This window comes from Cydia amplana, chromosome 17 (genome assembly GCF_948474715.1).
Source record: "Cydia amplana chromosome 17, ilCydAmpl1.1, whole genome shotgun sequence".
NCBI lineage: Eukaryota > Metazoa > Arthropoda > Insecta > Lepidoptera > Tortricidae > Cydia > Cydia amplana.
This window is the reverse complement of record NC_086085.1, coordinates 8,727,941-8,755,657: the sequence shown is the minus strand read 5'-3', so window position 1 is coordinate 8,755,657 and position 27,717 is coordinate 8,727,941. Positions and strand designations below refer to the sequence as shown.

Genomic DNA, 27,717 nt, shown 5'->3' with positions numbered 1-27,717 from the left:
TTGGAATTCGAATACAAACTATTATTATTTTATTATATTTACGATATTAACATGTGCTAAACTAGTATAGACGCAGAAAAACGTGAATGCTTTTTATTGGCTGTTATACTTAATTAATAATGTTTTAAGATATAATAATCCATGGAAATAGCAAAACAAAAATGATTGAGCTTTCAGCCAAGTTAACAACTGGCACAGTTTACTTAGCTGGTGAGGCTCTAGAGTGTTGTATTACATTTTGTCATACAACACAACCAGAACACAGAAATTCCCAAAGCCACAGGTAAGTTAAAATAAAAACAACAATATCCCATTGAAATCACCTCTCACTATTGTTCTAACATGATTTTTACAGTGATATTTTAGAGAACTTAGCATGGGGTTCCGCACAGATCCACTGTTTCTATTCCACATCAGGGAGCATGGCTGAAAAAACACCTACTGTCGAGAAGACTACATCTTTGGAGGTGACTTCATGTGACATTGGTGATGTGACATTTCATACTAAACCAAAGATATTATTCTGCGACTTGACTATTCCTCTTGGGGAGACTAAAACATGTAAGTAACATATTTATTGACAGCCAAACAGGTAGCACCCAAATCTGAAAATGTATTAACAAAGTATTCTTTGCATGCATGATACTTTTTTTTAAACCAAACACCATATCCTGAGCTAAAGAAATCCAGTATTACTGGATTTACTCACCTGTCGAGAATATTTATATACTTTGCTTTAGACATCAAGCACTTTAGAATCTTACCCCCTTATTCATAAATGTTTACTAAAGTTGACAAGCCGATAATAATAGTTTGTCCCTTTCTGACGTATTAGTATGGTGGAAAGGGACAAACAATTTATTATCGGCTTGCTAACTTTAGTAAATGTTTATGAATAAGGGGGTTATTGTTTTATGGCATTATTCATGAACACACTACAAACCTCAATTAGCTATTGTTTGTCTTAGTCTGTCATTTTAACTTTAATTATGTAAAATAACATGCATTTGTAAGATAGGGATGAAATAAATTTTCTAATTGCAGCTTATAAAGTTATATGAATAAGGGGATTAATATTTTAAGTCTGATTACGTGTATAATCTATTTAATAAAAATATGTTTATTCTAGTTTGGTACAGAGAATCATTACCAATTGAAGCACCACCATCTTACCGTGGCACAACAGTGAAATACTCCTACAAAGTCACAATAGCCACTCAAAAAGTGGGCTCTCACATCAAAATGGTCCGGATACCTTTCCGAGTGCTACCTATTAGTCCAATAATGAACATGCAAGACCTGGCCGCACTGTGTGGGAATGAGACAACTGAGGAGCTGCAGCCAACAAACCCATTCTCTGAAGAGAGGAAGGTAGAGACACCACTGACTATGGCTCTGCAAGTATTGCAGGTATACTATATGATTATAAACTTTGCCCAAACAAATTACATATCTGCATAAAAATAGCTTAGAGTTTGTGCGGAAAGAGAAGAGTAGTGGAATGTATGGGGCCCAATACATTTCACGACTCTTCTCTTTCCGCACAGACTCTATGTAATACAGAAATAAATAGAGAGAACAGATTATAATAGTCATGCTCAACATGTATTTATTTTCTACAGAATCTCACAGCCCGAAGAAGCCCTAATTCATACATGATTACCAACTCCAGAGGTAAAGTGGGAAGATTCTGCCTGTTCAAGTCAGCGTACAAACTGGGTGAAGATATTGTTGGGACCTTTGATTTCTCCGTCGGAACTGTCACTTGTATGCAGGTAAATAGAGTTAGACCAAGATAAGTCTGCAACAATTTTGATAGCCTATGCCAGCCATTCTCAAAGTGTGTTCCGCGGAACCCTAGGGTTCCGCGACACCCCTGCAGGGTTTCCGCAAGAATTTAGAATAATAAAATAAGCATAATTATTATGCTTATTAATAAAAAAATACACTTCTAAAAACTATTGTTTTATTGTAGGGTTCCATCAAGTATTTCGCTTTCCAAAAGGGTTCCGTCAAAAAAAAAGATTGAGAACCGCTGGCCTATGCAGTGCAAGTGTTATTTTAAATGTCAAACTTCTAAGAAATTAAAAATTTGAGTCATCACTTCACAATAGTTATTCAGAAAGAAACCACAACTTTATAATGAGAGACATGTTTCTTTCATTACTATTTTTTTACTTTTCTGTACTAAACTGTTTTATGTCTGCTGTATGGATATCATAGTATTATGTACATAGTAGTTCTCATATTAGGAATTATATATTATCTAGCTAGGGCATAGCATTTATTGTGTGAGTCATGCATAATAATGCATAGTTATTATTATTTTTGATAATTTATCTATTCCTAGCATGTAAGTGAATCGGTCGGAAACTGTAAGTTTTTTGTATTGTGTTCAATAAATAAAATAGTATTTTTTCGTGTCATTCTAGGTATCAGTGTCTCTGCAGCCTGAAGAAATAGTTAAATCGTCACCAGCTAAAGCTAACAATAACAAAGACACCACCAGCAGGTCAATGACCGTGGCAAGATACCATGAAGTAACCTTAGGTCTCACCCATTCAGAATTAATATTACCCATTCCATTGCACATCACTCCTGCTTTCGAGGTTGATGAAGGTGGGTACATCTTTTTTTTAAAGCATATTTTATAGGAAACATCAATGACTTTGTGTCACAAATCACTCAATGTTAGTGTGAGACTCACAACTATACCAATTCTACTTTACTAACCTGTGTGTACAGTGTTAAAGCAAGAAGCACGTACATTTCTAAGCATTTGCTCCAAAGGCTATCTTTCCTACAGTACAATAGATGAAATTTAGAGTTTATTTTACAATTATTTTTTCATCTTACAGTAACACTAAAATGGCGTCTCCACTTCGAGTTTGTAACCACAAATGAAAAGCTCCTTCCCAATCCCGAAGATAAGGATTGGAATGCGCCCTTGAATGTGCCCATTGAAACTATGGTCTGGAATCTCCCTGTCAAGATATATTCTACTTTGCCCAAACAGATCACACAGCATGTGGTGGGCAATGATGCTTACACAATGCACATAAAATAATCAAATTGAATTAATATAATAAATTAAAAAATAATACAGGTAGTGCTAATACACAATTCCATTTTTTTTAATGATTACTACTAGATTTTAACAAAATAAATTGCAATGTATATAATTAAACAGAATGGTAATTAAATTAGACGATAAGAAATGATTTTTAAAGATTATTTATTAATGTAATAAAATCATTCATCTACTGACTCTTTGTCCCAGTCTTTCATCTTGGCTCCCATCATGAAGTCATCTCTGAAAAAAAAGTTATAAATAAGTTATAAATAAGTTATAAAAGTTATAAAAAAATATAGACAGTTTAGTGTCACCATAATGGTGATGCTTCTCAATTACAACAAATTGTAAAATGGTCCAGAGTTACAGGTTGATTCACTAAAACTTGCACAAATGGAATAAATGTAACTTTCATTGCGAGTCAGACTTGTATTAATATACAGTCAGTCACCATTTAATTGGTTAATGTGATTCACACATATACTGGGTCAACCAAATCTTGTCAGTAAATACGAACAACAAAAACTATACTCATTCTTTTCTTTTGGGTGCTAGTACTAGTGTTAGACAAAGATAGTATGATTCTCCTTGTCCATGTTTGAAATCAGACAGACCTTTGACACACTATAGATATTTTCATTCAATTTGTACCAGCTCTTGTGAATCAACCTGTACTTAACTAAAAGAAGATTAAAAATAAATTATCCTAAAGAACTAGGTGTGTTAAATACCTTAATGCATTCCATCTAGGTTTCTCTTCCTCAGACTTCACTTCATTCTTTGGAGCTTTAGTCTCCTGATCAACAACTACCGATTTAGTCTGTCCCATGAGAGTATCTAAGAATGCTCTTTTGTCAAATTTCTTTAAAAGTTTCTCCTTCTTAGCTTCCGATAAATCACTCCTGTCCATTTCCTTCTCTAATGTCTTCTGCTGGTTTCTGACTGCATTAAACAGTTGCACAACACCTTTTGTTGCAATCTTGTTTAATAACCTCTCTCTATCCTTTTCTAATATGTTGGGTTTCACTCTTATTGAGGGCTTTTCATTTTTCTGTAAGAAAACACCATTATAACTGTAGTATTTAGCAGATATTGTTAAAATGTTGAATAATAAACAAATATTGAAGTCATCAGACTCTATAAATATTTAAGTAATGCTTTGAGTTACATTTTCAATCGTCAGCAAGAATTTATTTTATTAAATTTGCTTGATATAGATATTTAGTGCTTTTTCCATATTTATTTATAAAAAATGTTATTTATGTTCTTTTAAAAACATGCCTCGCCCTATATTGGCACCACCCTCGGATAAAATTATATTTCTATTGATACTTACTTTCTTTTTAGGTGCTGGTTCTGAAGTGTCTGGATCCTCTTTCTTTAGCACTGGCTTTTCTTCTTTAGTTTCCCCAATCACTTCAAATGCCGGTTTTTCCTCCTTTTCAACCTTTTCAGTTGCAGAGTACTTCTTAGCCCTTGATAATACCAAAGTTTTCTTATTTTTGGGTTTAGTGGAGCTGAGAATCTTTGATATGGAATCGCCCCAGCCTTTGTTGGCCATTACAGTATCTTCATCGTCACTGTTGTCTTCCCCTGAAGCAGAATTCCCACTTTCTTCGCCCAATTCTTCAATTTCCATCCCCTCTACATTCTCTGATCCTTCTGATGTTTGATCATCACTTGACGTTTCATCGTCGGACACTAAAACATTAAGATCGTCATAGTTTAATAGTTGTTGTCCTTCTAAAACATTTTTATAAAAGGGGGTAAGAAAAAATTACCTGAAACTTTTAGTATTGCCTTAGACATTTCTGGAGCTACCACCATTGCACATTAAATGAGTATAATGGCGTATTTTTTCAGCACTTATATTACCTCTGCGTAAGGATTAAAAAAATGAAGAAATACATTAAAAATCCTATTTCACGTGTTCCACCAAACCAAACCAACACGCTGTTTTGACAGTTTGACGTTGCCATATAACAAAATATACTTTCCGTTTCGCGCAAAGAGTAGTATTATAGGACAGTTCGCGACTGCGAATCGTAACCATTTTATACTGGGTCAACCAAATCTTGTCAGTAAATAGGAACAAAAAAAACTATACTCATCCTTTTCTTTTGGGTGCTAGTACTAGTGTAAGACAAAGATAGTATGATTCTCTCTGTCTATGTTTGAAATCAAACAGACCTTTGACACACTATATCTTGATGAAATCTTGGCTGTGGTTAAGTAATTAAGAATATTAAGTACAAATAAAATACATTTTCTTTAAAGTATTTTATTAATATCTTTAATAAAATAAAATAATCATTATTGATTAGTGTCACGTGTAAAGAAACGCAAAAGATGTTTTTAAAATATTCTACAGCTGACTGTCGACGCAGGACAGGCCGAAGTTTTGATTTTTCGTGAATAATAAGAAAATGGTGGTTTAAAATCTCAGAATGGCGAATAAAGCTAACCCGTTACCATATATCAAGGAAAGGGAATATGGAATAGTGCCTAATCTTAAGGCTACGTTGTTTGAAAACAGGTTGAGTGCAGCGAAGAACCTGTATCGGAAGGATTTAAAGTGCCATTTTGGATGTGTAAACGCTATCGAGTTTTCCACTAATGGCGAAATACTTGTATCGGGTAAATATTTTTATTATTTTAAGCAGTTCTTAATTAGTTTGTTGTAATGGAATCTATTAAGTTACAGTGTTTTGAAGTGTAAGTTTATAGTATAATGGCGTCGCGACATTAGCAAATAATAACAAAAATAATATAGATGTTTTATTTAAAACGTAACTTAGTTTTATGTTATAAACAAGTTTTAATTCAACTCTTCTCAAGATACCTACTTGTAAGATTGTTTACAAACACTTGCAGCAAATGGCGCCTACTTTGCTATTTGTTGCGCGTATTAGCCCGAATACGCAGCTCAATATTTTACTGTGCTAGCATTTCATATAATATATTAAGAAGTAGTACTATGCTTGTGATATATTTGTTGATAACAACAAATGTAATGCTCTACCAAACGAAAGAAAATTCTACTACCGTACCAAAACAAATAGTAATTTTACTTAAGCTCTGAAATTGGTGGATTTGATGGCAAGAAAATAATTATATGCTTTCCTATCTATGTGAACCATTGTATCAAAGTTACCATCAATTTGTAAAATGTAACTAGGTAAATAGGTAACAACTCCATATAATAAAGTTTTTTTGGGAATCACTTATGTGTCCTTCAAACCTTCAAGAAAAGAGCATAGTCCCATCTTAAAGGCTGGCAACGCACTTACAACCCCTCTGGTGTTGCAGGTGTCCATGGGCGTCGGTAATCACTTACCATTTTATTTTGCCTCCTATATCATTAAAAGAAATTATTACATTACAATATCAATGCACCTTCACTTATTTACTTAATTTGACTATTAAAGGATTCCTGAGAATGACATCCTCTTTAAGACTATTATATTTTTACCACAAAATATCTGACAACCAGTCTGGCCTAGTGAGTAGTGACCCTGCCTGTGAAGCAGAAAATATATCTTTACACTTGCATTTGTCATGCCAGGTGGAGATGACAGGAGGGTGATGTTATGGCAATTTGGGCAGGCCATTGTGGATCGAGGCCAACCTGAGGCCATGAAGTCCACCCACCAGTCTAACATTTTTTGTCTTGGAATTACTGATGACTCGAAGAAGATTTACTCTGGAGGCAATGATGATATGGTAAGATTGTATAGGAAAAGCATTATGTCCCCTTGCTTTTACTGTGCTATAAACTATTTAAAATGTAACTTTATTGATGGTGTGTTAGTGAAGGTCTCCATTTCAGCTTTGCCAAAAATGCTTTTGTTGTATGTCAGGATGTTCCCCACTGCAGTTTGCATTTCTCAACCGATTCTAGTGAAATTTTGTTAGCAGATTCGATAGCCAGGTAGAATTATCCTGTAGTTTCGTTTTTTTGGCAAATGGCATAATGGCGGAAATTAGCATACGCACACGCACAGAGTATCGCGTCGTTTTTGTTTGCCAAGCAATGCAACATTTAACTGATGTGCTCATTTAATCTCCTTATGATTTTCAAGGTAATTGTACATGATGTGGAAAGTAAGCGGCCAGTGGAAGTGTTAAGCCATCAGCGCGCCGTGTGCTGCCTCAGCATCGACCCATTTAACGACCGTGTAGTCTCCACGGCGGGCAACGATGGCAGACTTCTGCTCTTCGATACTAGGCAGTCTGTTCATGGTAAGGCCTAAGCAAGAACCCCAACTTTGACCATACCATGCCAAGATATGGGGAATGACACAGATGGAAACAGACCCAGGCCAAGCTCGACCAATTAGTACTTTCTAACTCACTCGGCCTGGTTGGCTTATAGAACCCTGGTTGTAATACGTGGTTGGCTTATACATTAAATTAGACTACCTAGAATAAAGCTTTTGTTTCGGGCCACGTAATATTGTGTTGTCTGTCTATTTTATTTCCATCACCTTATTTGATTGGATAGATAGTAAGTTATATGATGGCAAAATGTGTACATGAATATCATTATTGTAGAGTCCTTGGTGATATCACGCAGCAGGAAAGCCTTCCACGGAGTAATGTTCCACCCCACGCAGAAGGACATACTCGTGTCGGCAAACGCTCGGGATGGAGTCGCCCTCTGGGATCTCAAGTCGCCTAAACGGTCAGTAGAATTGGTGACGTTGAAAGTAAAATTTAATCGCGCGCCTTAAGCTCCGTCTCCATATCGCGCGGTAAACCATCGAACATTGGTTCGCGCGGCAGCCGCGCGCAATTGATACCGGGCTGCCGCGCGAGCCAATGTTCGATGGTTTGCCGCGTGATATGGAGACGGGGCTTTACGTAAATGTGTACCATGATTTTGTTACAGCCCGTTGATCCGCTACTCCGGCACCAACGGCCCTTTCCAAAACAGCATGTCGGTCCGCTTTAACAAAGCCGGTACGCATGTACTGGCGCTGCGGCGGCGGCTCCCGCCAGTGCTGTACGCGCTCTACGAGCAAGAGCCGCGTGCAGAGTTTTATCACCAGGTTGTGTATAAGTCCAAATTTTGTGATCTCCGCCCTCAACAGAATGGCTTGTCGGAGCGGTTTCAAAGCGTCGCCATGCACCTGGTGTACGCGATCCATGAACCCATACAGAGTTCTACCATCAGGTGACGTATACTCGGTTATGTTACTACAAATTATACGACCCTCAACAGAACGGCATTTCGGAGGGGTTCAACAGCGCCGGCAAGCTTGAGTCGTGCTCACGCGGCTCCCGCCCGTTCCGTACGCGCTTTACGAGCAAGAGAAACGTGCAAAGTTCTACCACCAGGTGACGTGATATGGGTATACCGACATGACCGGGTGGTCATAGTACTGCAAGCAGTGTTGTGAATAACGCTTATTTTTAGGCTTAAAGACTCGAGCCCTCGACTATATTTGAAAATTGTATTTATTTTACTCGTATATATGTAGGAAATCGTCTTTGCCGCCTTTGAGGCGTTAAGCCTCGAGAGTCTTAAGGGTTCGAGTCTTTAAACCTCGAAATGAGCGTTATTCACAACACTAACTGCAAGTAGTGCAAGTGGCACCCACCTCCCGCAACAGAACGGCATTATAGAGCGGTTCCATAGTGCTCTCGCCGCGGTGGCGGATTTTACTGTTACTGTACTCGGTCCACGAATGAGAGTAAGTTTATTTTTATATATATCCACTTAATTTAAGTCGACATCATCGAATCGATTATAATAATTATCTATAGGTATTGAAACTTTGGATTTTTTCTACAGGACTATTATAACTCGTGCACCATGAAGAGCTGCAGTTTTGCAGGCGAGGGTGACAAATATGTGCTGTCAGGGTCCGACGATTTTAACCTTTACTTGTGGAAAGTTCCTGAACCTGGAAGTGAAGGTAAGGTGTTAAAAAAACTGGCTGAAATCAGATCAACGCTACAATAATAAATTTAAAATCCACTTTAAAGTTGTCATTTTTATAATTTCTTTTAAATACACATCATTATTGACTTGATTCGGTCTAGGCATGTCTGATTTGTATAAATATTTTGTACAGATGTGGTAGTGGAGAGCCCGCACATAGTGCTGTACGGGCACCGCTCGATCGTGAATCAAGTGCGTTTCAACCCGCAGTACTCTCTCATTGCCTCGTCCGGTGTCGAGAAAATCATCAAGGTATAATTTATTTCGATTTATGACTATACTTTCATGTACATGTGGAGCGTTACGAATGCTAATAGTCAGACTAATATTAACTACCTAAATTCATATTTAGAGTTATGTTATGAATCTCCCGAGCTCGGGAGATTCATAACATAACTCTAAAAATGAATTTATGATAACTTGTAGTTTTTCAGAAATATAATTTCACGAATTTGCAACTCTTGAGATTATTTTCTTAAAAAGTCACCTTTCTTAAAGAAACATATAGTTGTCAAAATCGTCATTTTTAGGGTTCCGTACCCAAAGGGTAAAAACGGGACCCTATTACTAAGACTCCGCTGTCCGTCCGTCCGTCCGTCCGTCTGTCACCAGGCTGTATCTCACGAACCGTGAAGAACACGAATAGCTAGACAGTTGAAATTTTCACAGATGATGTATTTCTGTTGCCGCTATAACAACAAATACTAAAAACAGAATAAAATAAAGATTTAAGTGGGGCTCCCATACAATAAACGTGATTTTTGACCGAAGTTAAGCAACGTCGGGCGGGGTCAGTACTTGGATGGGTGACCGTTTTTTTTGCTTGTTTTTTGTTGATGGTGCGGAGTCCGACTCGCACTTGGCCGGTTTTTTTTTCAATATCGGTAAATGTAGTGACTCCACGGCATGCAAAAAAGTTTTTAAAATGACATGTTCTGTAGGTAGTTAATATTAGTCTGACTACTCTGACTATTAGCATTCGTTATTAAGAAGAAGAATGCTTCCTTTTACAAAAAGCTTAGATTTTAACCATCACCGTACCGTAATACATATATATTTTAACTACCAAACAATAGGTATGCGTTAGTATCATTTCTTCTTAATAGTACATTATTGTCGAGGTTCGGAAGTAGCTACTTGCTGGCTGAGGATTCGTTTTAAACGGACGACCTTGCAACATTGCAGTCCCGAAATCGAGACTGCAATGTTTTTAACTTTTTAATTTTTTGACTGACCATAAACTACGCACTTCGCGACCAATTTTTTAACCGGCAACGTCGACTTTGCCGTCCATTTTTCAGAAAAATTGTTATGTCATTCAGCTGTGGTCGACGATGGAGTACCCGGCGATGCGCGGCGACTTGCTGGAGAGCGCCACTGGCTCCGACAACCCGCGGGAGATCTACGGCCAAGATGACTATGTGACGCTCATGCACCACAATGGACAGGTATGCTCTTATTACTTTTTAGGGTTCCGTAGCCAAATGGCAAAAAACGGAACCCTTATAGATTCGTCATGTCTGTCTGTCTGTCCGCCTGTCTGTCCGTCCGTATGTCACAGCCACTTTTCTCCGAAACTATAAGAACTATACTGTTGAAACTTGGTAAGTAGATGTATTCTGTGAACCGCATTAAGATTTTCACACAAAAATAGAAAAAAACAATAAATTTTTGGGGTTCCCCATACTTCGAACTGAAACTCAAAAATTTTTTTTTTATCAAACCCATACGTGTGGGGTATCTATGGATAGGTCTTCAAAAATGATATTGAGGTTTCTAATATCATTTTTTTCTAAACTGAATAGTTTACGCGAGAGACACTTCCAAAGTGGTAAAATGTGTGTCCCCCCCCCCTAACTTCTAAAATAAGAGAATGATAAAACTAAAAAAAATATATGATGTACATTACCATGTAAACTTCCACCGAAAATTGGTTTGAACGAGATCTAGCAAGTAGTTTTTTTTTAATACGTCATAAATCGCCTAAATACGGAACCCTTCATGGGCGAGTCCGACTCGCACTTGGCCGCTTTTTATCTTCTTCCAGTGCCATCTCCTACCGGAGGTCGGCTATCATGAGGGCTATAGGAACTTTAGACACAGCTGCGCGGAATAATGAGCGTGTGCTCTGTTTGAAACGTGTTCGGAGATTTTTGAGCCATGAGTTACGTCTTCGTCCGGATGATCTTTTCCCTTGGATCTTTCCTTGGATAATGAGTTGGAGTAGTTCATCATACTTCTCGTTTCGCATGATATGACCAAGGTACTGTAGGTAGCTTGCGTTTTTTGACTGTTTTTTGTGTGTATTACTTTGATACAAACTTGTAAATGCTAAGCTCTTTTTTGGCCAACTCTAAGGTCGATTTCATGGCTCCTCTACACGATGGGCCAGCGCCGGCCACTCGAAGGGATGCATTTAGAGGGAGCAAGTGATATTGCTATCTCATTCTACCGCATGGCTGCGTCTCTTGGAGTGGCCGGCGCTGGCCCATCGTGTAGAAGAGCCATCATGTGAGCAAACAAGAAGCTGACGACGTTGGTTCGATTACAGTAGGGCTGTACTGCGTACTGCACAGGCACAGGACGTGATTATTTTTTTCTTTCGTTGTATGTTGTACAGGCGCCATCAGATATATCCGACCGGCAAAGGCGCTCAAAAATATCTGAACACGCATCTATTGCCAAGGCGTTCGAGTCCGTGTTCAGATGTTTTTGATCACCTCGGCTGCTCCGATATGTCTGATAGCGACTGTATTATACTCGTATGCGTTGTATGATACATGTTAGAAGTTTATATGAAGTTGGCAGGTATAAATATCTGACTGTGTAATCAAATTCATTTACTAGTTCCAACGTAGATTGGGACACCTATGCGGTTGTTAATATAAATTCATAAATTGTTTTTCCACCTTCCCAGTACATATCCCACAACTACACGGACCAATCCACGAGCGAAGACCCCCGAATGATGGCATTCTTCGACTCGCTGGTGCAACGCGAGCTCGAGTGCCTCGGCGAGAGCTCAGAGTCTTCGGAAGCGGCGCACCACACTGACTCCTGCGAGGAAGAGGCGCATCTGCTAGCGGACTTCCTGCCGCTCGTACTGCCGCCCAAGATACGGAGTGAGTGTTAATGTCTCAAATATGTGTTTTAGGCAAGGAATACGAAGTTACAGTGTGTATTAGATCGCTGAGGAAACGAGAGTGTGTATAGTTTGTAGCTTTCTAGTAGAGCCTTCGGGCTTATCCTATTGTCTATTGTTCAGTGAAACCGCACGTGCTACTTACCTGTAAAAAAGGGTCCTAATTATTCTATTTGGCACCTGAGCGCGGGCTAGTCCAACGCTCAAAAAACCAGTGTAGGTGCGCTCTCCGATAACGCGCTTTTGTTACGCATCTCGATGACACATTTTAGTCTGGTTCTGTAGCGTTCGACTCGCCGGCACTCAGTAACCGAAGTACCGATTTTTTGGTGGTTGTGGCAGGTGGTTGTGGCACGTGGCACGAGCGGTTTTACTTAACAATAGGATTAGCCTTCGGGCTCTATTAGAAAGCTACAAACTATACATTGCTTGGGTGATAGTGGTTGGGGAAGGGGGTGGTTGGGAATAGTTCTTATGGACATCTCGCTACTGATAAGAGACTTATAGCACTGTTTTTTTTTTCAGTAAGTAACAGCGCAAACCGCAGTCAAAGGGGTCCAAATAGGCTGGCGCGGTTGGTTGCGTCGCGCTATCCAAAGAACTCCCGTGAAGCGCAGAAAAGAGGCACACTTAGGTAAGCGATTAAAGCGAAAATTCAATATAACGTTAATTTCCTTTAACTCATTTTAACCAACTTGTTTTGTATAAAAAGCGGCTTTAAAGGTCATGTCAAACGTTACATTAAGAGTTTAATGTATATAGGTCGATATAGTAAGGCACGCAAGGAAGCTGAAGCGATGATAAACTATGCTACAGACGCAGCAAGCACCTGGACCGCCGGGCGTTGCTCAGCAAGTTCAAGATGCTGCCGACGCGCGCCAGCGCCAAGGGCAAGCAGAGGTCGAGCGGAGCGTCGCGGCGCGCGCCGAGGGGACTCGAGGTGAGGTGCCGTTAAGCTTTGGATTCCTCCGAAAACGGTGCCGTCATATGACGGCCGTCATATAGCGGCCGCAAAAGACGGCCGTCTTTACGGTGGCGACATGTGGAAAGTACCACGGCGTCATAACACACCGTCATCCACCAAGGTCAAAGCGGCAAATTTGAAAAATGTAGGCGCGAAGGGATAACGTCCCATAGAAAATTTGAATTTCGCGCCTTTTCCTACTGACAAGATTTGCTTGATCATCTATAATTTACTTGGAGGATGAAATATCATCAGAAGAGGAAAATAATCGTAGTACGGAATCATTTATTTAAATCTCGTGTCATTTATTCAAAATGGCGTCACCGCTATCTAATAAAACGTTCACGAAACTATCGACAAGGTCATGACGGCCGTCATCTTACGTTACGTTGACAATCAACGTAACGTAACGCCGTCTAGGAAACCGCGCCATCTTGTTTACATAGACAACGTTCTAGTGACGTCAGTCAACGCTATATAGCGGCCGTAATATGACGGCACCGTTTTCGGAGGAATCCAAAGCTTTACCCTCCACTTTTCAGCCCGGCAACATCGGGACACAATATCTAGGAGCACCACTACAAGGATCAGAAGTCAATCTGCGCTTTTCATTTTCATTTCATGATACAGTTCTAGAGATCTTGGTCTAGTAGGGTGGACTGCGGGTGTAATAAACATAGGTATGGACTGCCGACGCGCGTGAGCGCCAAGGGCAAGTAGCGGTCTAGTGGGTTTTCGCCACGTTCTCTACGTGGACTAGAGGATTGAAGATTTAATAGGTAAATTAAACGTCAAAAAGCGCGTCGCGACGAGCTCGGTGTATACTTGACTTGGGCTATTACTGGGCTGGGCAAATATACAGGTGTCGGGTACGACGTGGGTCGGGTGAGGACGGTAGGATTAAACTAATGATAGCGATTTAAGTGTTGCAGGACGTTTTTAGGGTTCCGTACCCAAAGGGTAAAAACGGGACCCTATTACTAAGACTCCGCTGTCCGTCCGTCCGTCTGTCACCAGGCTGTATCTCACGAACCGTGATAGCTAGACAGTTGAAATTTTCACGGATGATGTATTTCTGTTGCCGCTATAACAACAAATACTAAAAACAGAATAAAATAAAGATTTAAGTGGGGCTCCCATACAACAAACGTGATTATTGACCGAAGTTAAGCAACGTCGGGCGGGGTCAGTACTTGGATGGGTGACCGTTTTTTTGCTTGTTTTGCTCTATTTTTTGTTGATGGTGCAGAACCCTCCGTGCGCGAGTCCGACTCGCACTTGGCCGGTTTCTGATAGACGACACATGTTCATACCTGAAGAAGAATACCTGAAGAGAAGCGCTGGTGGCCTAGTGGTAAGAGCGTGCGACTTGCAATCTGGAGGTCGCGGGTTCGAACCCCGGCTCGTACCAATGAGTTTTTCGGAACTTATGTACGAAATATCATTTGATATTTACCAGTTGCTTTTCGGTGAAGGAAAACATCGTGAGGAAACCGGACTAATCCCGATACGGGCCTAGTTTACCCTCTGGGTTGGAAGGTCAGATGGCAGTCGCTTTCGTAAAACTAGTGCCCACGCCAATTACTGGGATTAGTTGCCAAGCGGACCCCAGGCTCCCATGAGCCGTGGCAAAATGCCGGGACAACGCGATTAAGAAGACACATGTTCATACCTGTTTCAGAACGGTCCGCGGTCTCGCCTGGTGCGCTGCGCCCGCGCCGGCGCGGCGGCGGCGGCGGCGGCGCGGCGCGACCCGCCCTCCAGCGAGCACGACGAGGCCGAGCCGCGCCCGCTCTACACCGCCACCGGACGGGTGAGATATACATAGCCACTAACGCCCACTTGCACCATTCACTAACCCGGGGATAACTGGTTAAACCTGGAGTTACCATGGTTGCCAGTACAATTTGATACTTGTTTAACGCTTTAACCGCTTAACCTTGGGTTAGTGGGATGGTGCAAGTGGGCCTAAGGGCCACTTGCACCATTGACTAACCCGGGGATAACTGGTTAAACCTGGAGTTACCATGGTTGCCAGCACAATTTGATACTTGTTTAACGCTTTAACCGCTTAACCTTGGGTTAGTGGGATGGTGCAAGTGGGCCTAAGGGCCACTTGCACCATTCACTAACCCGGGGATAACTGGTTAAACCTGGAGTTACCATGGTTGCCAGTACAATTTGATACTTGTTTAACGCTTTAACCGCTTAACCTTGGGTTAGTGGGATGGTGCAAGTGGGCCTAAGGGCCACTTGCACCATTGACTAACCCGGGGATAACTGGTTAAACCTGGAGTTACCATGGTTGCCAGCACAATTTGATACTTGTTTAACTGGTTAACCTCAGGTTAGCGGGATGGTGCAAGTGGCGCTAAGAAGTGCCAGTTGCACCATCCGCATTTGACAGACTGATCAACGTCACCCGGCGCGCCGCGGCGGTTTACTATGAAACTTTCTATGAAAATTTAGCGAACTCTTTAACGATGGCAATAGTTTGGTGCAACCGACCCTAAAGCTTTGGATTCCTCCGAAAACGGTGCCGTCATATTACGGCCGCTATATAGCGTTGACTGACGTCACTAGAACGTTGTCTATGTAAACAAGATGGCACGGTTTCCTAGACGGCGTTACGTTACGTTGATTGTCAACGTAACGTAAGATGACGGCCGCCATGACGGTGTCGATAGTTTCGTGAACGTTTTATTTTTTCACGAGATTTGAATAAATGATTCCGTACTACGATTATTTTCCTCTTCTGATGATATTTCATCCTCCAAGTAAATTATAGATGATCAAGCAAATTTTGTCAGTAGGAAAAGGCGCGAAATTCAATTTTTCTATGGGACGTTATCCCATCGCGCCTACATTTTTCAAATTTGCCGCTTTGACCTTGGTGGATGACGGTGTGTTATGACGCCGTGGTACTTTCCACATGTCGCCACCGTAAAGACAGCCGTCTTTTGCGGCCGCTATATGACGGCCGTCATATGACGGCACCGTTTTCGGAGGAATCCAAAGCTTAAGAAGTGCCAGTTGCACCATCCGCATTTGACAGACTGATCAACGTCACCCGGCGCGCCGCGGCGGTTTACTATGAAACTTTCTATGAAAATTTAGCGAACTCTTTAACGATGGCAATAGTTTGATTCAACCGACCCTAAGTCAGGGGTCGGCGAACCGGGGCGAGCAGGTAGGGTTGCCATCACACTCGCATAACATCCGGACTAGTAGCGATGTTACGGTTCGACTTCACAAACCGGTTCAAACCGAGTTAGGCCTGAAGTCGACTAAACCGACGTGAGTGTACCGTAAGTCGACTTTTCGATTTGTTGCTGCGTCACTTTCGTTTGACATTTTGAGGAAAGAGATGTTTGTATTGTACTAACGCGAATCAATTCCAAACCCCTAAGAAAAATGTTGCCATGCACATTGCCGATATTATTGAGTCGAGTCTAACTCTCATAGAGTTAAGTCAAAACTTGGTACGAACAGGTAAAGTAAAATGAAACGTATTACATGAGTTTTAAGGTTCACTTTCGCATGGGCTTAATTAAAGAGATCGACTTGGCGGTAAACTTCGGTTCGGTTTGGCGGTTTCGCGCCGCGTCGCTTTGCGCGCGGCTTACGGAAATGTACGAATTCGCGCCGATAACTGACAGAACCGCACGAGACCTCACGCTCTTTCTTGCTTACTGTTATACTGCTTTCCCGTTTTAGCTTTAGCAATGAATGAAATTGTGATCTACCGCGCAACGCAACTAAATTATTAGGTACAAATGTTTCTAAGAATTATTTTGAGTCAAAGTTTTTGTTGTCGTGTAAAAGATGTGCTTTTTCGTATAATTGTCTGTATAGAAATTCTAGGCGCGACTTAGGTTTCTCGCCATTTTTTACTGACAAACAAACTGGTTTTCCAGACATTACGGACCATTAAAAAAAACTTGTAGGTACCATTCGCTTTTAAATCTCCTTTTCACAACGATAATGGAATAGCATTAACCAAAACATTTTAAGTTCTGATTGTCCATCCTAACGTAGGGACGTTAGGATGGACAAGGATCGAACAAACCGTAAAATTGACAAATCGATTTGGTCGACTCAAAACCAAGTGACTTTAGTGACTACACGCCATACACGGTGCGGTTTGAACTAATGATACTTAAAAACTATAGAAGTTAATTCGATTTGGCCAAACCGGTTTGGGTCTAAATCGGAGTCGACTTGTCCGGTTTGAAAATTTAGCGGTTTGACTCATCACTAATCCGGACTTTAGTCAGGATATTCCATTTCTTCATACGGCAACCCTACTCACAGGCAGCGTGCGGCTCTTTGGACATGAGTTGCGGGTCTTTAGGGCGACAAGGTACACGATGATGCGTCGAGCACGATGGGCGTGGCGTTCAAAGAGTTAACATTTAAACAGTTAGTCTAGTCCAGCGGTCGGCAACCCGCGGCCCGCGGGCCGCATGCGGCCCGTGAACCTGTCACTTGCGGCCCGCGAGCCTCCCTGGCTATTTTGTATGTAATATTGACAAACGACAATGTCTGATAAAGTCATAAATATTAACAAAGTGCGGCCCGCGTCAACTTCGTTAACAACTATGTGGCCCTTGACTGCTAAAATGTTGCCGACCGTTGGTCTAGTCGATAGTAACCCTGCATATACAACTGGAGTACCTAATTAGGTTTGATTCTCAGCAAAGGTATTTAATTTATTTGTATGACTTATATGTATTGCTGGGTTTTGAATATCTAAATATCATCATCTCGTATTTACACCACAAGCCTTATTGAGTTTATTGTGAGACTGAATTGATTAGTGTCAAACTGTTCCACAGTAAAAAAATACCAAATAATAACGTAACAAAAAGTTACCGACAAAAGTATGTAATATCCGTATTGGCATTATCTTTATTTCAGAACCTCCGGCCGCTGCGCAGGCGAATGAACCTGTCCAGAGCATCGAAAAGGAAAACTAAAGCGACAAATACTAGTTACAGAAAGTCAGTTATGAATTTAAGGAGCAGTGGTAAGTTTACATTCTTATACATCTTAAAGTAAGGGGTTTCCCTATCTTGGCATTAAGAAATAAATACGTCAATATAGATATATAGGTAGATAGTAGATAGAGGGTCTCATAAGAGTGTGGCAAGGTGGGTAGCAAGTAACGTGTATGATGCGATGCAGCTTGTTATATGTATATGAATAACTGCGAAATCTTTTTAAGCTGTGAAACTCGCACTAATGTACATGTTCTATTCCTATCATAGTTTCACGTTTAAAATAACACTTGCACAGTCTGTGTGGTCAAAATCGCTGCAGACTACCTTTGGTCTGACTATGAAATTAAGGATAAGAAGCTGACTATAATTAAATATTTGACCCATTTTTTTAGGATTCACTCAGGATAGCGATAATGCCGCTCCCCTTTCGAGTAGAGCTGACTATCTGGATGGCCTCGACTCGATGACATTACCAAGCACAAGTACAGGTAAGCCGCAATAAAATTCTCTTTTGTTATTATTCTTATTCATGCTACTCCCGGATCTGTGCTAATCTCATTCAGAAAACCAACGATCTGCCGAATGTAGTCAACTCCTACACCTGAAAACCCTTATATGTACAACATCGTCTGCTATTCCGCAGGTTACAGGGGCGAAAACACATCGGCGATGTTCCGAGTGGCGGCCGATTCCGACGACCAGTCAGGCAGCGGGTCGTCGTCGCCCGCCAGCGTGTGCGACGGGCGGCCCGCGTACCGCCTAAACGGCTTCGACCTAGACTTCACCACCCCGGGACCCTACAACTTCGGCTCGAGAATGGAAGAGTACATGGCGCAATACAACGGGGACGAAACACGCGACTCGCTAATAGTGGAGCCCCCGGAGTCCGACTCCACCCCGCCCCCCCCCGAGACCAGGCATAGGCCCCGAAAAGGGAGGAGGACGGGCAGGAGTTTGAAAAGGACAGATTCCAGCGAATCTCCCCCGCCTAAAGAGCAGGCGATCGTTCCCGATAGGTTATCTAAGGAGTATAGTAACAGGAGTGTAGCGCGACTGATGAACGAGACGAACGAGAGTGAGGTAGAGAGTAGCTGCAGCACCGAGGGCGGCATGTGGCCCCTGCCCGGGTCGCTCGGCACGCCGGACAGCGGGGTCGGCACGGCGGCCGGCAGCACCGGGCGCCGCTCGCAGCCCGCCGGCCACGTGTCCGACGACCAGGACTGGCAGGCGCTCAAGCTCCGCCAGCGAGTCAAAAAGGCGAGGCGCAACTATAGGAAACATATGGAGTCTGATTCTAATTAATATGAAAAGCGTTATAAGATCTAAGCTTTGGATTCCTCCGAAAACGGTGCCGTCATATTACGGCCACTATATAGCGTTGACTGACGTCACTAGAACGTTGTCTATGTAAACAAGATGACGCGGTTTCCTAGACGGCGCGACGGTAAGATGACAGCCGTCATGACGGTGTCGATAGTTTCGTGAACGTTTTATTAGATAGCGGTGACGCCATTTTGAATAAATGCCACGAGATTTGAATAAATGATTCCGTACTACGATTATTTTCCTCTTCTGATGATATTTTATGCTCCAAGTAAATTATAGATGATCAAGCAAATATTGTCAGTAGGAAAAGGCGCGAAATTCAATTTGTCCACGCATGTAGGGGTGGACGAGAAGATCTTGGGGTCGTGGATGAGGTGAGTTAAATGACACTCGTAGTCCAATACATGCACGTATAATTAAGTACTTTCGTGATACATAGCTAGTAGAATATCACTAGTGGTAAACGGACGGGCACGACCGTCCGTCGCAAGATTGCTGAGAGAATGGTCGCTGCCGGCCCCGTTTCTCCGCGCCCCGCACCATGCGTTGCGTCGGCGACGGCTCCCGAAGATTCCCGAGCAAAGACGAGGCGTTAACACAATTTTTCTATGGGATCATCGCGCCTACATTTTTCAAATTTGCCGCTTTGACCTTGGTGGATGACGGTGTGTTATGACGCCGTGGTACTTTCCACATATCGCCACCGTAAAGACGGCCGTCTTTTGCGGCCGCTATATGACGGCACCGTTTTCGGAGGAATCCAAAGCTTTATTGAGTGTCGAGGAGAGAAAGGGTGACAGAGCAGATGATTTTATAGTAAATTCAGTGTGGAAGAAGTTCAGAAATGCCTATTTCCTGATTAGGAATTAGGTAGGTACTTTAAGAGCAGACTAATGAGTCTGACGCAATTCGGCGTTCTTATACCCCATTCCTTTAGAGCACGTACAGTCGCCATCAGGTATATCGGAGCGTCCAAGGTGCTCAAAAATATCTGAACACGCACTCTAGCGTCTTGACAATAGAGGCCTGTTCAGATATTTAGCACCTTATAGGTTATAGGTTATAGGTATTCGCGGGCTTGGTTTCCGCAACTCGACGTCATATTATTGCGCCTATTTTGCGTGATGGGTTGGCGGCCTATTCCTGCCAACCCAGCTCTACCAGGAAGCCTAGCAGACCCTTGACGTTGCCGACGACTTCTGGGAGCGACCCCGGTGAGCCGAGGTGTTGTGCCCGGTATTCTGCCACCCCTGGGCATTCGAGAATGACGTGGGCGGCTGTCTCCTCTGCCTCCATGCACGCCCTGCAGAGGGGGCTATCTGTAACACGTAGGGTTAGTAGGTGTTTGTTAAATGAGGCGTGGCCTCATTTAGCACCTTACCTTAACCGCCCCGGTATATCTGACGGCGACTGTACGCACTTGAGGTTGGGAGGTTGGAAGCGCGACGGACCGCAGTTCCATACTGTAAGTTGTCAATAAAGTCGCCGTGTGGAAGTGGATTGATCCTAAGGCCTTGTTTTCCGGTTGACGCTTTTTTGACTTCCAAACAATATGACGCATGCAGCGTGCGGCGTCAACTGGAGACCAAGACCTAACTCGTAAGAACTCGAGTGCCACAAACGTGTCTAATCAGTTTCCTTTTTGAATAGTTTATTAATATTGTAAAGGTATTGTGATCACTATTATTATTACTTAAATAGTTGTTAAGAGCCATCATATTCTTTAAATTGGTTATTAGCGTTAGAACAATCTGGTGAATATATTATATTGACAAAAAAAAATGTTTATTATTGTTGTATTTGGTTTTCCATATTTTCATACGGCCAAAGACGTCAACTGACGCGCGCGGCTATAGCCCAACCTTTGTGCAGAACATTTGCAGAAGCGATATCGATAGAGTCCCCTCCAGACTGCGTGAATCGCGGGCGAAGCCGCGAACGGCTGTGTGGAGTCGTGAGTATTAAGCCGCTTAATACTCGCATCACATTTAAGCCCCGTCTCCATATCGCGCGGCAAACCATCGAACATTGGCTCGCGCGGCAGCCGCGCGTAATGGATACCGGGCTGCCGTGCGAGCCAACTCGATGCGCCCGGTATCCATTGCGCTCGGCTGCCGCGCGAGTCAATGTTCGATGGTTTGCCGCGCGATATGGAGACGGGGCTTATATTCTTTAGTGGAGTCGGAGTCGATTTCTCTGTCTGCGAAGATCGACTCCAAACTCGTAATCGCGACTTCGCGCACGAGTGTGGAGGGGGCTTAAGGTTCACAATGACGCGCATATGAGGCGTGATGACGCGCCTTCCTTCCCCCTCGTACTATAGTTGGTCAAACCAAATTGTCAGTAAATAAGAACTTTTGGCGGTTGGTCTGTGGCCAGGCTTAAACGCATTTTTCCGAACGCATCCTATATGCCTTTTGACTTTGATTTTGTTTTGACATTGGTTCTTACGTTAGTTAGAGGACGGAGGTAACCTAAAAAAAAATCAGTGCATTGAATACATGGTTCTCGTTTTTACTCCCTTCCAAAATGGACGGAGTATCAAAGTATAACACATTTATAGCAATGCACAAACCTCAATTAGTTTTGTCTGGTGTTCCTGAGCACTTTTGGCCTGTTCTTTGCAAGAAGTTATACGATCAGATATTTGACTCCGGGTCCACATTCCAATTGGTACAAATCGATTACGAGGACGTAGAAAAGAAAAGCTATGATCCGCTCTGGGCCGTTGTAGCATTATGCGACATTGAACGTTCAGACCCGTCTCATATTTACTTGATTGATCATGCCTGGACTTTTAAGGCAAACAATGTACAAAATTGTCTAAGAAACGTACCTGGACTTTTGGAAAGGATGTGTTTTCTTATGCAAATAAAGGGTAATTCAGATGAAGAGAAGATTGAAAAAGTTTCAGAAAATGTCTGGAAATACGCTCACACATATGCCATTGGAGGGAACGGGTTCTCGGTTGAGGAAAGGGTGCCTCTTTGGTATGTGTTAGACGAACTAGGGTCTGGGGTCACCCACTCGGACAACCCTAACTTTAGAGCTGTGCCATTTATATTTGTACCTGAGCAAATAACATTCACTTTGCTCTTTCCGATTGAAAATGTGGAAGAAGGTGATTCTATTACAAGGAACTTTGTGGAGGGAGCATACTCTGATCCCCTGCAGAGAGAGGCAATGCTGATTCCTTGGAAACATTATGACCACTTTCATGATGATTTTACTCAGAAGGAGCCGGGGCTGAATTATTTTCTAGAAGGACATATTGTAGAGACTCTGCCTAACCTTGAATTATTAAAAAATATCCAGCGTGGCGATAAATTGAAGGTATTCTCAGAATACACTTTTATAAACCAGTACTTGACAGACTCTGCATTTGAAATAGTTGACAATGAAGATGATGCTGATGTCCTGTGGTATACAACACATTTTAAAAGTTTCAAAGAATTGAGTGAATCATTTCCTTCAAAATATGTTAACCAGTTTCCTTTTGAATATGTTCTGACAGTTAAAGATCTTTTGGCAATTGTTTCAAGAAGAGCAGCCAAGAAATATTCAGCATCTCAAGACAAGTTTGACACACAGCCTGCGTGGTTGCCAACAACATTTAACATGAAGACAGAATTATCAAACTTGGTTGCATGTTATATGCAGAGAAAGATGGCAGGATTGGACAATCATTGGATTTGCAAACCATACAACCTTGCAAGGGGATTAGATACTTACATAACTGATAATTTAGATTTCCTGTGCCGTTTACCTTTGAGTGGACCAAAGATTGCTCAGAAATATTTAGAAAACCCAGTACTGTTTGAAAGACCTGAGATTGGTCAAGTGAAGTTTGATATCAGATATGTTGTTCTGTTGAAATCAGTTAATCCTACAAGTGTCTATGTCTATAACAACTTTTTCCTTAGATTTTCAAACAAGTCATTTGCTCTGAGCAACTTTGAGGATTATGAGCAACACTTTACTGTAATGAACTACAATGAGAATGCAACTTTGCACAGAATGCTCTGTGCAGAATTCAAAACTGCTTGGGCTAGTCAATATGGTGATTATAATTGGGATGAAGTTGAACAATCAATATTAAAGATGTTTGCGGAGTTATTTGCTGCAGCAACTAGTAAAGAAGCACCTTGTGGTATTGCAGAGAGTCCCCAGTCCAGGGCTCTGTATGCAGCTGACGTAATGCTAAGTTGGGAGACGAAAGGGTCAGAGAAAGTCATACAACCCAAATTGTTGGAAATGAATTGGATGCCAGACTGTCGCCGCGCCTGCGAGTACTATCCAGATTTCTACAATGACATTTTCTCTGTTTTGTTCTTGAACAAAGAAGCAAGCACATGCATTAAAATAATGTAACACTTAAGTAACTTAAGTTTGTAATGGGCTCAAAGTATTTATTACCTGTATAATCTCTATACCATTTGTTTTTATGTTTATAATAAACTACTCATAAAAAACAAAATCTGATTTAATTTCATAACGTTTTTATTGTTCCATACAAAACTTTGTTGACGGAACACTTATGGGATCACTTCGGTCTTGCAAATCAGTTAAATGCGTTTTTTATTTAGGTAAAAGGTCCTGTAGAACATCTCCATATATTAAATTAGTATATGATTTATTAGTAATTATATATCACTAAGATTGCTTCACTTTATACATAACATAAGCTTGCATTTTTCTGTTACTTTAAAACTGTATTGCTTCTATACTCTGTCAGTTTTTCTGAAGAATCCTGTGATCCTCGTCCTGAATGAACCCGAAGGGGTTTTCCTCGTCAACGTCTCTGTGGCTGAGCACTAGTAATACTATGACTACAGCAATGATAATGAACAGGAGGATCCAGTAGCGGCGGTAAATGCCTCCAGCTCTTCGTACCCGCGATGATGGTAGAGTATTTCTGACAACATAAATAGTAAATAGCATTAGTGTTATCATTTACAGCACGTTCAAGATAATTATGTAATGAATTAAGGAGTAGGTGCTACATGCAAAGCATATTAAGCATATGAAAGGAAAGGTTTCTTCAAGTATTATGCTAGAGTAAAATTCACTTTGTTATGCGTGTTTGCGTAGTAGGTTTATGTCTAAACGTAAGATTACGGTTGGCGCTATTATAATCTAATACGTACTTCCACCACCGGCTGATCCAGGCAAATGTCGATTTCTGTTTGTACTTGTTCTCGTCATGGTCGAACGTCGATGGTTTCGCATTGTCCACGGCCATAAATCCTTTTCTCGCAGCTTGACCACCTGTAATAACACGCGGGAATAGTTAAAAAACTTCTATATGATACAACACCAGTAATTTTATCTGATTGTCGATAGCGTTGTAGGACTTGAAGTCTTGACAGACGTATCACTGACCGGTTAGTATTAAAGTCGTAACACACTACCGCACCGCATCGCGACCTTGGTGCGCCGCACCCATAAGTGAGAGCGAAAAACAGATATCTCTTTCTCGCTCTCACTTATGGGTGCGGCGCGCTGTGACATTGAACGGTGCAGTAATGTGTTACGGCTTTTAGCATGATTTGCGGGCTCGCGCGCGAGTCCATACTTTTAAGTCTCGCAAGAATCAAGATGTTTGGAGTCGCGCGCGAGAACGCAACTCATGCTAGCAGGTCTGGTGTAGGTTAGAACTGGTGGTAGTTTCAGAAGTGCATCTTAATATGCCTAAATTGAAAAAGAAAGACTCGCTCACCTTGTAAACTGTCGCTCCTCTTAACAGAAGTGTTGTCATACATGTGTTCGTCAGGTATCTGTACTATGGAATGTTGGGCGCCATTGTTGCGTGTGGACTCATCGTCGCTGGCCCCGACCGGCGTGCCGCGCTGGGAGTCTGCACTGGCGTAGAACTCGGGCGACTGACTGCGTCGGACGGCGGCTTTTAGGTCTTGGTCCTCTGAAAGCTGTGAATAGGATTGATATAGTTAGACTGCCCTCAAAGTGTAAAACAAAAATGTAACAGTGCATCATCAGGCACGTCTTTACAGATTGAGCTGCTTCGCGCCGCAATTTCTCTATATTGCGGTTTGTTCTATGTACGGTATTTTTTTATTGGCAACATGATGTAAAGCTTTGGTTTCCTCCGAAAGCGGTGCCGACATATAGCGGCCGTCTCCATACAAATACTACAACATCCATATTTAGCCGTATTATTTAGTATGCAGACGGCCGCTATATGACGGCACCGCTATCCTAGGAAAACCGATCTTAACGCAAAAAGCAAGTAGGTGACGCAATATTTTACTTTTAAGGTTAAACAATGGCCATTACATATAAGATAAGATAAGATAACATTTATTCATTTAAAACTTATGCTAATTTGATTGATACAATGGTAATTATCCAATTTATGCTTAAATACTAGTACATTCATAGATTCAACTTAAAATAAGTAAAGGTCATATGTTGTTTAATTAAGCCAAGCCGCCTTACATATATATGTATACAACATACATATCTAAAGTAGTGTTATATACCATTTTATTCTCAGTTTAGACACAAAATAACATGTAAAATAAATAGTAAGCGCCATCGACAATAAGGTCCCTTTTCATAGATAACGTCACAAATAATCCCATCACACGTGAGTCTAGCTTGCATACCAAGGTTTCTACAAAAGCTGATTCAATGAGTGTGTCTTTGTCACGATCTAAGAAAACTATGCAACCAATTTAGCATAAATATGTTAATTCCTTCAATAAACATTGTGTAAATATACAAATTTATAGTCAATATGTTAGACGTGAGACGATCCCACCCAGCAAATGGGATCTGCAGTCAGCCCCAAAACAAAGTTAAAAAAACAAGAATAATAACAACCTGACTGTAGAACAAATGAAGCTTTAATAAAAAATAAAAAAAATGTTAGACCTTGATGGTACCAGCCAATTTTTTTGCGCGGTTTCGGCATTGGTCCCATAATAAAAGTTGCTCAATATGACCTATAAATTTACTAATCAGAGTACAGCTGCTGAATAAAATTTCACCCTGTATAATCTGTGCAAATCTGTGAAAACTCCAATGCAAACCAATTAAATAACAAATGACATAGTATGAGTCAATCCTTTAAAAATATGCCTTACCAATGGTAGACCAAGCCCCGCCCGGGCCCAGTTGACTCCAGCCAGTTTTTCTCTCAGCACATCGGCCACCGGGGACACAAGATTCTGTGGTGGAAATACTGGAGTAGCACATGACGGACATTGGTAACCTGCTGGGGCCGTGGTTCGAGGGAGTGCCCGGTATCGGGCCTCGGTGCAAGCCCAGTGGAATACATCTTGAACAAAATTCACTGTCATTAACAGGTATAGAAAAAGAGTGTTATAAATTAGAATGAGGTAGTGTTTTCCTTATAAGGAAAGAACTCTTTAGTTTGTTTTCTGTTTTTGTTTCAGACAAAACAGAAACAAGAAAGTCTAATCAGGCCATAAAATCAAACAATAATCTTTTGAATTGTTTTTCGTGTTTCCTGCAAATTCACTTCTATTATTTACTGTTTGAGTTAGTTTCTAATAATAGAAAATACTTACGGTAACAAGTGAGCCTGATACACTCTCCCTCACTTAAGCCGTTTGTGCAAATTTCGCAGATAGGATTGTAGTCACTGTCCTGTAGCCACTGCAGGTACGATTGAATTATGCACTGAAATGGAAATTGTTCTATAAATTTGTGAAGAAAACATGAATTCTATGTAAAGTTTGCTTTGGTTCTTTAATTTTTTTGCGGTCAATAATAAGATAATGATTTGTTACTAATAAATACCAATTTCATTAAATAAGAAATGCTATTTAACTGCATAAGTAGCAAATTGCAATAGCAAAATTTCCTTCTATAGTAATCATTAAAAGAATATAGTAAATTACCTTAGGGTGATTCGTGACCATACAATATTCACAAACATTTACTCTGTGTTCGAAACAAAACTGATTTGTAACTCGACGCTTTGGACATTTGCAGAGACCCATGATTTATGTTGGCCTTTGGTAAAGAGTTTATTGATAATTTTCATAAGATATGGCTGGTAATATAAAACACTACAAAGGTTATCTGTAAAATCCTTTTGAAGGCAAACAAAAACCTGCACCTCAGCTGAAAGTAGCGGCCACGTAAAACAAATGTCAAAATAAGGTTGCATTCTATGTAAAAAAAAAAATGTATCTTGGCACAGCAACACTAGGACTTGGCCAAGATATCAGAAACTAAAGCCGAACCTTGGCCGAACCCAATGAAAGTTACGGT

The 27,717-nt window shown here is 41.3% G+C and overlaps 5 protein-coding genes across 5 annotated transcripts; 3 read left to right on the top strand and 2 right to left on the bottom strand.

Moving 5' to 3' along the window:
* The first annotated feature begins 58 nt into the window (after positions 1-58).
* Positions 59-3,212, top strand: LOC134655947 (RAB6A-GEF complex partner protein 2). The gene is made up of 6 exons (XM_063511461.1): positions 59-283; positions 356-561; positions 1,130-1,410; positions 1,623-1,775; positions 2,433-2,619; positions 2,859-3,212. Exons 1-6 carry the CDS (start codon positions 162-164, stop codon positions 3,065-3,067), a joined length of 1,158 nt encoding a protein of 385 aa, XP_063367531.1. The 5' UTR covers positions 59-161; the 3' UTR covers positions 3,068-3,212.
* Positions 3,213-3,215: 3 nt separating this feature from the next.
* On the bottom strand, positions 3,216-4,920 carry LOC134655949 (RRP15-like protein). Its single transcript, XM_063511462.1, has 4 exons — positions 4,855-4,920; positions 4,410-4,774; positions 3,805-4,124; positions 3,216-3,313 (listed from the first exon to the last, which is right to left on the bottom strand). Exons 1-4 carry the CDS (start codon positions 4,898-4,900, stop codon positions 3,253-3,255), a joined length of 792 nt encoding a protein of 263 aa, XP_063367532.1. The 5' UTR covers positions 4,901-4,920; the 3' UTR covers positions 3,216-3,252.
* A 492-nt stretch (positions 4,921-5,412) lies between these two features.
* On the top strand, positions 5,413-19,445 carry LOC134655952 (DDB1- and CUL4-associated factor 5). The gene is made up of 15 exons (XM_063511466.1): positions 5,413-5,710; positions 6,639-6,796; positions 7,156-7,315; positions 7,628-7,757; positions 7,965-8,124; positions 8,871-8,994; positions 9,154-9,272; positions 10,343-10,468; positions 11,938-12,142; positions 12,688-12,796; positions 12,979-13,102; positions 14,808-14,939; positions 18,047-18,155; positions 18,522-18,617; positions 18,773-19,445. Exons 1-15 carry the CDS (start codon positions 5,521-5,523, stop codon positions 19,429-19,431), a joined length of 2,601 nt encoding a protein of 866 aa, XP_063367536.1. The 5' UTR covers positions 5,413-5,520; the 3' UTR covers positions 19,432-19,445.
* Positions 19,446-21,969: 2,524 nt separating this feature from the next.
* On the top strand, positions 21,970-23,908 carry LOC134656160 (tubulin--tyrosine ligase-like protein 12). Its single transcript, XM_063511685.1, has one exon. The coding sequence runs from the start codon at positions 21,985-21,987 to the stop codon at positions 23,824-23,826; it is 1,842 nt and encodes a 613-aa protein (XP_063367755.1). The 5' UTR covers positions 21,970-21,984; the 3' UTR covers positions 23,827-23,908.
* Positions 23,909-24,016: 108 nt separating this feature from the next.
* On the bottom strand, positions 24,017-27,595 carry LOC134655618 (zinc finger protein-like 1 homolog). The gene is made up of 6 exons (XM_063511054.1): positions 27,342-27,595; positions 27,009-27,120; positions 26,562-26,755; positions 25,175-25,382; positions 24,603-24,723; positions 24,017-24,370 (listed from the first exon to the last, which is right to left on the bottom strand). Exons 1-6 carry the CDS (start codon positions 27,441-27,443, stop codon positions 24,187-24,189), a joined length of 921 nt encoding a protein of 306 aa, XP_063367124.1. The 5' UTR covers positions 27,444-27,595; the 3' UTR covers positions 24,017-24,186.
* Positions 27,596-27,717: the final 122 nt, after the last annotated feature.